We start from the raw sequence: 11265 nt of genomic DNA on the forward strand, positions 1-11265 counted from the left end.
CTCATTTAAACAAGTCATCATCTCTTTGATCATCCCAATGATTTTACCTGAGAAAAGAATGATTTTAGTGTTTAATGTAATAAAGAGATTCAAACTTTGATACAAAAAATACACATTTATTTTCAAATGTTCGAGATACAGCAACAAGCAGTGTGAAGTATAACAATACCATACCAATATATATATATATATATATATACAATTCATGTTTACATAAAGCTGTGTATTTGATACACACTCAGTCAAACAAGCTATACTGCAAACGTTTGTCATTATAAAAATAGCTGTTGTTTATGTGCACTACTTTTAACAAAAAGAAAATACTTGAAAAACAAAAAAAAACTAAACGATTTCATTTATTGAAGGGAACATCGGCATTACACAACAGGGGTCAGATTTCACACAGATGTTATAAATGACACTAGGTCACGACAGTGGTCAAAGCACACAGTCCAGTTATTTAAAAAATGCATCCCATAGTTGAAAGATTTCCATGGAAGTGCCACTAACAGGTAAAAGCCCATCCTAAGGTCCCTTATTTCCTTCTTTGTATTTGATCGATGTGAAAGTAATGGCATTACAGTATTATTATTAGAGTTTTAGGTGTTAAAGTGTCACAGTACAACAGGTGTTTTAATTTATTCTGAAAGAGGAGCTTTACCGAGCTTTCCTCCTCATGATATAGGCTGAACAAAACACATTGTGGTTTCATGCTCTTCGTCTAAAAAAACTATAATATTTTACTGATCAGCCAACCCGACTGTCAATCAAACATCTGGTCGGAAGCAACCATGACACTCCTGATGTCCCCATTACCCTGTACCTTTAAACCTTCATATTCAACCTCTTAAGAATAAGTTGTTTTAATTTAACAATGTAGAGCACCTATACAGACACCCGTGGAACTGAAGTCTGTTGTGAATGGTTGGCGGTGTACTCCACCTGATATGTCACAAGGTTTAAGTTGACACTTATTTGTCCACAGGATTTTATGAATACAAGTATGATTCTGACCATAATAAGCAGATCTAATCTTATTTTCACTGTTGATATATCACAGACTTGTTTTAATATAACATTTAGAGTTAACGCAACTCGTGTTTTAATATGAATAGAAAGCTATTCTCCCTTTTTAAGAGTGATTTAATGACCTATAACTGCTGTATCCCATTTCCGATGGCTGCCACACAGCGTTGTCTCGGGGACAGTGGCTGTGACAGGCACAGGTCAGGATCACCATGACCGGCCTCCTGGTTGTTTTACCTTTGGCACACTGGAACTCCACCAGGGCGGTCTTGGTTCTGTGGGGGGTACAGCAGCGGCCGTTTGTGCAGGAGCCACAGTAGCGAGGCTTGTAGACCTGGACGCTGGTGCAGTTCTTATAGGAAAAGTGGACGGCTGCATCGCTCCTCACCGTCCTCTGACACTTACTGCCTCTCTGCAGGGAGAAAAAGAGTCATTCACTGAATGCATTTTTGTATGTGTGTTTGTACAGTATGTAAATAATGTCATTCTATGTGATTTTTAAACACAAAGTACATTAGCTTATATACTCTGCTACTGGCTTTACTGCATAAACGTACATAAAGAATATGGCATCCAAATCGTGCTCAAAAAGTACCTTGTGTGCAAGTTGTGTCAGCTGCGTCTGTTCCTGCTGGTTGTCACAGGGCCTGATCATACACAGTCGGCTCTGCTTCACCATCTCGCACCGCCGGTTCTTATTGCTGACCCTGGTGGACACTCCCATGTCGCAGGTTTGAGAGCAGGCGCCCCACTCTGTGGTCTGCTCGATGCAGTTAAGGCTGGGGTCCCAACCGTTGAAGCTAACTGTTTCCTCCGGACGATAGGCTGAGGGAACACACAGGCGGACAGTGAGTTAGAGAAAGAAATCACCATGTCATCTGGAACAAAAAGTAGACCACTTGAACACGTAAAACTTGAAACTTGAAAGCAACCAATCCAAGAATGTAGAAAACGTTTAGGCAACATGATGTTTGATTGGATTACTAACTAAACTGCAGGGATTTATCACGTTGCTGTTTCACATTTGAGACTGAAGTGATAATACTGTTGCTTTTCCTCTGTGTTTCTCCTCCTTTTTCAGCTCTCACTCTATTTTCCTCATCCCATCCCATCCTGCCTTCCTTCCTTGGTTGCTGCTCCCTGATCCTGATCAGGTCAGAGACGTGTACATAACCTTTAAACTCTGTCTCACACTGCAGTGACACTGACGTGGGAAGAGGAACGGTTGATTGTCTGTGTCTATCTGTATATTTATGGTCCATCTCGCTCCATGTCACCCTACTTCCAGTCTACTCACCCGCCATGGCAAAGCCGCCCAGTGCACTGGACTCAGCCTGGGGTTCACACACCCACTTCTTGCAGCACTCTCCAGGCACCTGGACCCTGCGTGGCATGGGGCAGTCCGGTCCAGGCAGCATCACGTCCACGGTGCAGCGCGGCACACAGGCGATCTGTCCATCGCGGCACATACACTGGTACTTACAGCTGGGGAAGAAGGTCTGGCCATTCTGATAGACAGAACCGTCCAGAACACACACATCTCCTTCATGAGCTGGAGAGAAGATACACAATATGGAAAATATAGTGTCTTTTATTTCTATACAAATATTACAAATTAAATCATCTCTTATTCACAAGAAGTATAACTGACATCAGGATGACGATATCATCTACAGTATATTGGATTTCCTGCACTCAGCGTTTCTGGATGTCCACTCACCGGCACAGGTACCGGTCCTCCTGTGGACATCGACGGTGTATTCACACTGCAGCCCTTTCCGTGTGTCACAGGGGTTCATTTCAGAGCAGACCTGCCCTTTCTGACGGGCACACACCAGGCAGCAGACACAGTCATCCAGGATCAAAGGCACCCCTGGGAGACACATGGGGGGCTCCTTAGGGCACTGACATCTCCGAGGGCACACCTGGGACCAGACTATTGGAAACACCTGGGTGGGAGACAAAAAGGAATTGGTGTTTTACATACTGTTGAAAGTCTTGCTCGATAAATCCAAACAAAATGACAAGCCTAGTTCTTGTGATTACATATGTTTTAAACAAAATGTATAGGATGCAAAAGTTATTATCTTAATCCCCTTCCTACCAAGAGTGTCTGGTGTCATAATATAAAACATGATCAAAATGAAGGCGGTCAGTTCCTGTTGTCATGCCTACCTGTGCTGCAAAGAAGACAAAAAGAGCTCTCTCTGACAGATTGGTCATCTTCCTGTTAAATAAAGCAGAATCCAAAATATCTGCAGTCTAAAAAGGGTTTAGTTGTCTTTATTGGAGCTGAGTCCTTTGGTTCCCTCCTCTCTGGCTACGGCGGAGCACAAGGTTGTGATCTCTTTGTCGTTCTGTCTCAGGGCTCGGGAGAAGAGGACCTTATATAGCGGAGCTGTCCTGCTGGCACCATGACGACAAACAGGAAGGAATGTCGGCGAGCTCGCCCAGAGTGTTGGACGAAGATGAGAGTCACATTTTATTGTAAGATCCTGTCCAAGAGGAAACCACAAACATACAGAGGCTAATTTAACATTCTGTTTTTGTACTTTTACTTTGTCCTTTTACTTTGTCCTTTTGACATTTCCGTATTGGGGATTCCCTTTGCACTCCATGTTCCTGTTATCATAGATGGCATATGGGGTTCCCTTACTCCGGTCCCACTGACAGTGGGTGCTGACCCTATGACCTCTCTCGTCTAACCCAACCTGGGAGGTCACAGTGGAAAACTCTCTTATTCCTTGTAGGATTGTTACTGCTTCCTAGAATAGATACACAGTGGAAACTTTGGTTCATCAGTAGCTTGGATGAGTGGGAGGACTGACACTGTGGTCGACACATCTGGTCAGAGATGTGTTATGGCTTCTTCCAGGCAGAGGTACTTGGATGAATTTGGGGGTGAAGCTGTCTGGATTCCTGAACAGAAGGGGGGCAAAAACTAAAGGTGTATGCATGTAAGTTGGATCGGGGTGTATGGGAGTGTATCTATGTTTCATGTTTGTTGAACATCAACCTATGATATTTAGTTTCACGACATTATATTTAAGGCATTATGTAATTTCTTCCTTTATTTGGTAAGAGATTGCAAAGAAAACTTGTAAACTAAAAGCTATATGTTTATGTGGCGCCCTCAATGTGGCGCCCTTCAATAGTGTTGAAAAACAAATGCAAACTATACGAGTGATAAGCTGGAGTGTGTGAGCTTCGTTTATGAAGTATGTCAAATCAAAAGACTTCAAATGAATGATCACATGTCTTTCTACTACACAGCGTAGTGAGCACTGTATGAATGTTCATATTTCAAGGTATTCAAGGTGTGTGTGTAAATCAAATTATATAAGCATGGAATTCTTTTTCGAGAGTAGTTATAAACTAATTTGTTGCAGAAGTTCAGTGTTCTTTCTATTTGACATGCACCATTTGGTTACACCCAATACTACCATTTTATTTATTGCAGTATTTGTTGTTTGTTGCCATAGCAATGTCTTGTTCTCAGCAAAGTCAAATATCTCAAATATGCGACCAAGAAATTAACAACTACCACATTTGACCAACTGTTTGGAGAACATTCATATGCAGGTTCCTCCCAACTTCCTTCATCAATAAAAGATACTCCTTCGGGACTTTCCTGTCCATCTTTCGACTCACCCATGTAAAAAAAAGAGATCTGCTTTCTAAATCACTTGAGATTCCAGCCAGCAGTGGTTTGCTCTACTATAATCTGGATTCAGTACTGTTCAAATTGTTTGCCCAAAGAAGTTGAAAAATGTCACATTTCGTAGGGTTGGTTGTGTCTGTGTGGGGATTTCTGCTCCTTTCATGCTTCTGCTTTGGTCTTTTAAAATGATGCCTCTATTTGGCTTCTGCAGAGTGAGATAAATGAGGAGATGGTGCTGTACCACAGACAATTTCTACAGCTGCGGTACCCACGATAATTTAAGGATTATGGATCAGTCAATTCAGTCTTCATTTAAAAATCTGTTTGATTCAGTTGATCTCTCAAAAACAATTATTTTCTTCTGTCTCCTTTGAGCCTTCTTCTCTCAGAAAGGCCTGCTCACTGCCTGGAATCGAAACCTCTTTTTTTTTAATTTCCCCCCATTGTTTGCACCTTTTTTTTTTTTTTTTTTTTTACTGTGTGATCACTTTGCACAGTGTGGCAAAGTGTGATATCTCCCAAGAATGAGGTGGGAAGCCTACATACGCACATTCATGGTATCTGTGAAATATTTCCACTCTAGCGAGGAACATTATGGAAGCAAACTGACAGGGGGAATGATGGAGGAATGAGAGGAAATCAGGCTGCTGGCCTCAAATGGAGAAAGATGGAGGAGGCGGAGACGGAAGAATGGACGACCTGACATGCAGCAGCTAACTAGCCTCTGCTCTATTGCTTTTCCTTTGTCCACAGGGGGTCTGTGGTAGGACCAGATTTTACCCGTTGAGTCATTTTCACACTAATCTTGTGTTTACCCCCCAAAATACCCCTCATCCTCCAGTGGAAAGACATGTTTAAGCACCACTTTAAACTGACGTTTGACGCCGTCTTTTCTAAACACAGTGAGATCGCACAGTGAAAGTCTTGCTTACAGATGTCAGCCGGCGAGCTGTTGTTGGAGGGAATCGAACCTTTTGCCAAGTGGTCCGGGCCACCGCTGAGAGCTCACCATGATTCCCTCAGAGTTTACACTGACGGTCCAACATCATTCAATGTTCTCGCAACAGATCATATGGTGACCTAATGTGGTCTGCAGTCTGCGTGTGGCGCAATATGGTGGAGGACCGTCTTTGTCCCCTTTCTTAAGAAATCATCCCCGGGTGAATGTTTTATTATACTCTGTTGACATTTGTGAGCAGATCACAATGTGTGTTTTTAATTAATCAGGGTTAGTATTATGCTCGGGACGCCAAATTAATTATGGGCCCTTTCCTGTTGAATCCAAAGCAGTTGTATTAATATTCATTATTTTCAAGTAATTTCCACGCCTGGAATATTCATTCATGAATGCATGCTTGCAGGCATGCCACAGTATCAGTTCAGGAACAGATGAATTCAGAGGAAGCAAACATATTCAGACAGCCGTGAGACATAGTCATATTACAGATTATTAAGTTATCCTTTTCATTTATGATTGAAAGAGGACAGTTTCTCTCCACGTTCCCCGTTTTAGATCTCATGGTTGCACTTAATCCCTGACCAAAAATTGGATGACACCCCTTTTATTACGAATTACAACAGAAATATGATCAAAAGTAGCAAGAAAAGGAACAACAGGTGTCGTAGGAGATGGACAATGATATATCATACATTCGGCAGCTGAGAATCTGGGATGAGTCATATTAGGAACCAGTTATGAAGTTAGTACAAATTTGGCAAAATGACTGGATTCTTTCGATGATGTAATTACAGACACAGATTTGTTGTTTGTAATAATGTCTCTGACCATTGCATCCACACCATGGCTGAAAAGCTGCTTGTTTTTCCTGCATGACATCATATTTTCCTTCAGCGTCTAAAAATGATCAAACTGAACACAGTTTGTGTACCGGTGTGTTATGTGTTTTTATGCCGTATGCAGACTATTTCATTATTTTATCTGTGATCTGGGTTTTTAGTGCGCACTTCATCCTTTACACCGTGTACGCTGCAGAATGAATCACATTTAAAGTGTATTTAAAAGATGGCTCTTCCAAAGGAAATAAATAATTCCACACGGTTTAAATAGCATTTCCTTTTGTCAAAATATTTTTATTTTTTTTGTCAGATCATTTAACATTGGCATCCAGCCTTTAGACACGCAACTCCATTACTGGCTTACAGTCCATATGATATCTACTGAAAGGAATTTTAATGGCCGTGTTGGTAGACATAAAAATGGAAATGACAGTTTAATGGGATATACAACCAGTGAGCTAAAGCATTGCAGATGTTGCTGCAGGGATGTATTGGAGACAGTTTGTGTTGGAATGGGAGTTCATGTGAGGCTCTGGTTCGGTTCAGAGAGAGTTGAAAAGCTTTCTTTTTTAATTCATCTCGTTACCTTACTTTCTCTCATGCACACCATCAGTTTACATCACTTTCTCCACAAGGTAACGGATGACTTTGAGTGCTCTCCATATTTTCAATTTGCTCGCAAAGTGACAGTCAGGTAGCGGGTTTAGCAGCTTGGGAGGCCACCGCAAATCTCTCACTCCGGGTTTATTTGCTGCACGCCACCATACATGAGCTGAGACTCCGGGACGGAGGCAGATGTGTCTTACGGTGGGTGGGTGGCTGCGGATGGATGCAACATGTGTTTCATGAGTGGAAAAATATCTCAAGGTGCATTTCACGAGGATGTCAAAGGTTTTTGTGTACCTGAAAACCTTGTGTGTAGAAGAACAAAGTGAGAATTATCAGAGAACCACTTTTACATTGTAACTGATCACTGTAGAGTTGCATTATAATCTCTGTTATGGTTGTTATGATGTTGCTCATATTGGCACATATAGGTATAAATCCAGAAATATCTAAAAGGATATAAATCGTAAATTTTTTAAACATTCCAATATTTGCTCATGAACTAAAACACATGAATAAATCGGCTAGTATTATATCGGCTCATTGCAGATATGTATGGGTATCCATGCAAGTGGAAGGGCGTGTCCTTTTCAATAGTGGCATTCTACCCGTCATCTGTCTGTGGTAACATATAAGTCAGATAGAGGGTTATTGTTGTCAGTGGTCCGAGGGCCAACACACTGCGTTTCTCTCAGCTTCTCTAACCGGACTGACTCCCTGTTGAGTGGTCACAGTGTTTGTCACAGTTTGCAGCCATTGAGGATCAGTGGTGTTTGTTTGAACTTCTTCTTGTTTGAACAAACTGAGCACATGACTGCCACTTGGGGGAGATTTCTTACAAAAACAAACACACATATTGAAATTCACGGCCACATTTTCACAGGTATTATTTTTAGCGACGCACAGAGAGCTCCGAAAACAGAGCAAACCCACGGAGGTCCGACTGGAACGATGAACCACTAATATAATGTTTCATCCTGGAAGGAGGATCAGATCTCAGCTAATGTTTATATTAAGATTAGCAATGATCACTGAGTTTGACTTTGCCTGTTAAATGAGTCATACAAATAATCAGATAAATGTAATATATAAAATGTGTTGCTAATTGCTTCATTCAAGTCAACATAATGGCTATTTGAACAACTTGCCCAGCTGTCATAACCGAGATTTTAAAAAAGTGGCATAAAAACACAGTATTCAATCCTCCAGGTGGTTTGAGTCACATTTTCACAAGTTTGTTTTGGAGAAATGGCTGTCAATCTGCAGTGTTTGAGACAGGCCAATTTGTATAGAAAGTGACGCAAGTAAAGAGACTTCAGAGCGTCACTTAAAACAGCATGGCCACACATTTTACGTTATTTACCCGCAACACCACTCTAAATATAGGTCATTTTACTAAGTTTACATGCTGTAAAGTATTGTGACATACTGGGAAATACTGGCACAAAGGAATTGTTTGCACCCTGAGGCCTCACTCTCTCCACTTGTTGCTCCTTTCTTCGAGCACAGTGTAACATTGTTCATTATGCAAGATGTGTCTTTTAGGTTACTTTTAGTTAAAAGGTAGTATTGCAATTTTTTAAATTAAATTAATTATTTGTTGCTACATAATATTTTAAACATGCAGTATATTTGTCTCATAATATCTCCTAATGTATCAGTTACCCACTGACGACAAGCAATCAGTTTACAATCCACAGCGATAAAAGTGACTTTGGTGCAATTAAATAAAGAGAAAACTGAAAGATTTCCCAAAATTTCAGTTGAGTTTTTGGAAGATTGGCTGCAGACCCACTCAAAGTCTATATCCTTTATGTAATTTTCAGTTGATTCAAAAAGATAATTGAAATTTCTTGCACAAATTTCAAAGTTCTTTCGCCAAAATATATATATATTTGCTCTGACTGAGCTTCTGTCGTAAAGGTCGTTGAGGTGCTCGTCTGAAACCATGGCAACCACTGACCTGGCAGATCCATACATTGTGAATTCTCTTTACAATTTAGCTTACAGGTTCCGTGAACTTCATTTAGCACTGGCATTTGGGGAATGGGAATGTTAAGTTTCACCTAGGAGTTGGACAGAAATGCAACCTTAAAGAAGGGCAGAAGGAGACATAAGGGTTACAACACCTTTCGTATTTGTTGTTTACTTAGTGACAAGAAAAGAAGGTGAAAGAAAAGACATGAAAAACGGACCTGGGGTCAGTGGTTTGTCCCTGTGAGGGAGCCCGATGCCTTGGTCTTTATATATTTAATAACAACTTATTCTCCTACGCCGAGAACAGACACACACATACCAGCTTCATGGTGCAAGCCAGCTGTTTTTTTATAAGGGCCGTAAGCCGTTTACCAAAGTATTGACTGAGTCTTGTCATTTCAAATGAGATGTGGTCACATACATACGTTCTGTTTTAAGATGAGTAGAAAAGTGGTTGTTGATACAAGATTGTCTTAGAATCATGAATCATTTAGTGGCGGAACAGCCACTAATTATTATGAGGAACAGCGCCATCTGCTGGGGAGGCAAGCAAACCTATCCACTCTGTAGAGGCGAAGACATCCATATTTTAATTACAGGTCTGAACACAAGTTAACACCTTCTCCTTCCTCTTCATTCCAAAAAACCACCGTTAATTCTTCTTTATTTAGTTATGTTGTTTTGACCAGCTAGTGCAAGAAAACAGGCTTTGGATAGTTCTGCAGTCATTTTTTCCCCCACACGAATGGTTTAATGGCTGCAATGCATCAGTCTGACCACCAGAGGGCAGCATAGAGCGGTGTTAACTTTCAACAATGCTCTGTAAGGAAGTTTTTTTTTGCTCTTGCTCTTTCTCATATTCATCATAACAGGAAGCACAATTTATCTCCTTATGCTGCATATGTTTTTCAAGGTCTTGACTTTAAATCAGATTGGAGAGAATTCATGGATACCTAGGTTACATAGTACATAGGTTACATAAGTTAAACTGATGCACATATGTACATTTAGTCCTTAACAAAAGGTTGTACACAATCTGACTTTCATTTTTTTGGGTTTTGGCTGTAAAGCCCCACTTGTTATTGTGATGGCAATATAACACCACTTATTAAATCATTACTTATGGATTTAGTCCCACCTAACTGCCTGATAACCTGTTTAGGAGCTCTGAGCAATGCAGGTTTAGGGCTATTTGACTCCGAGGCCACATCATGAATAGAAACAATGTTGTAGCCCGGACATTAAATGGGAAAAACAATTGATGAGTAAAATGTGTTTTGTACAAAAAGCTTGACTTCTAACAGACCACGGCAGGGCTTAAGATATCATCTTGGTAGGCTGACAATCAGGAAATAATAACAACAGACACAAGGAAATTGAAGTAGTCAGATTCAACCTGAGGCCAAAATGGAGCTTAATTCAACAGTTGTTAATATAAATAAGTTATATTTTTCAATTGAAAGGAAATGCATTATTGATTACGCCTTCATTAGAGTGCTTCAACTTTGGTCATGTGATATTGATCAGATATTATCCCACCGCGCCACAATAACCGCTACCCTTTCAGTGTTAATGAGGACTGGGGAGATAAGCTTTCAGCCTAAATGGGAAACTGTTTGTTTTGCAGCAGCTGTGTAGCAGCTGGTCCGCCCACACAAATACACACACAATAATAAGCCCTTCACTATAAAGTACAATACACACACTCAAACACTTACGTGTATCCATTTACTTTTCATGAATAAACTATCTAAAGTCTCTTCTTGTTTGTAGTTGTTTCATTGTTGAATGAGAACACACACAGACAGAGATAGAGACAAGATCAGACCATACACTGCAGCTCGGAGAGGACAATCAGGTGGTCTGAAGCAGAGTAAAGCCTTTAGGTCTGCACCATTAGCTCCCTTTTAGAGGCCGGAATGGTTTCCATCTATTTAACCAAGCTCTGGCTTCGACTTAACAAACACAGACTCGCCCGGTCAGCTTGTTGCATGAGCGGACTTAGAGGAGCTAGAAGGCCTCAGGTAACCTCGACATCTCCACTTTACATGAGAATATCAAGGGGACATGACCAGGAACTTGTCTTTCTTCACGAGGTGTTAACGTACAGGTTTTTTGGATTCATATTTTGTAGTCAGCAAAGTCGTATTGTATAATGTATTGTATTGAATTGTATTGTATTGTATTGTGTGATTGCC

General features: G+C 40.7%; 1 protein-coding gene across 1 annotated transcript; it reads right to left on the minus strand.

The window, feature by feature from the left end:
• Positions 1–1021: 1021 nt before the first annotated feature.
• On the minus strand, positions 1022–3249 carry LOC117745691 (CCN family member 3-like). Its single transcript, XM_034554189.1, has 5 exons — positions 3202–3249; positions 2747–2975; positions 2324–2578; positions 1622–1851; positions 1022–1438 (listed from the first exon to the last, which is right to left on the minus strand). Exons 1-5 carry the CDS (start codon positions 3247–3249, stop codon positions 1133–1135), a joined length of 1068 nt encoding a protein of 355 aa, XP_034410080.1. The 3' UTR covers positions 1022–1132.
• Between the last annotated feature and the right edge of the window lie 8016 nt (positions 3250–11265).

Source organism: Cyclopterus lumpus, chromosome 16 (genome assembly GCF_009769545.1).
Source record: "Cyclopterus lumpus isolate fCycLum1 chromosome 16, fCycLum1.pri, whole genome shotgun sequence".
In the NCBI taxonomy this organism is placed as follows: Eukaryota; Metazoa; Chordata; class Actinopteri; order Perciformes; family Cyclopteridae; genus Cyclopterus; species Cyclopterus lumpus.

What these genes read in the sequence shown, in the direction of transcription:
- LOC117745691 (XM_034554189.1), bottom strand. Translation starts at nt 3,249, where the DNA reads ATGACCAATCTGTCAGAGAGAGCTCTTTTTGTCTTCTTTGCAGCACAG. An exon ending in GAGGACCGGTACCTGTGCCG is followed by an intron (nt 2,579 to 2,746) that starts GTGAGTGGACAT and finishes TCTTCTCTCCAG; the next exon opens with CTCATGAAGGAGATGTGTGT. An exon ending in TGACACAACTTGCACACAAG is followed by an intron (nt 1,439 to 1,621) that starts GTACTTTTTGAG and finishes TTCTCCCTGCAG; the next exon opens with AGAGGCAGTAAGTGTCAGAG.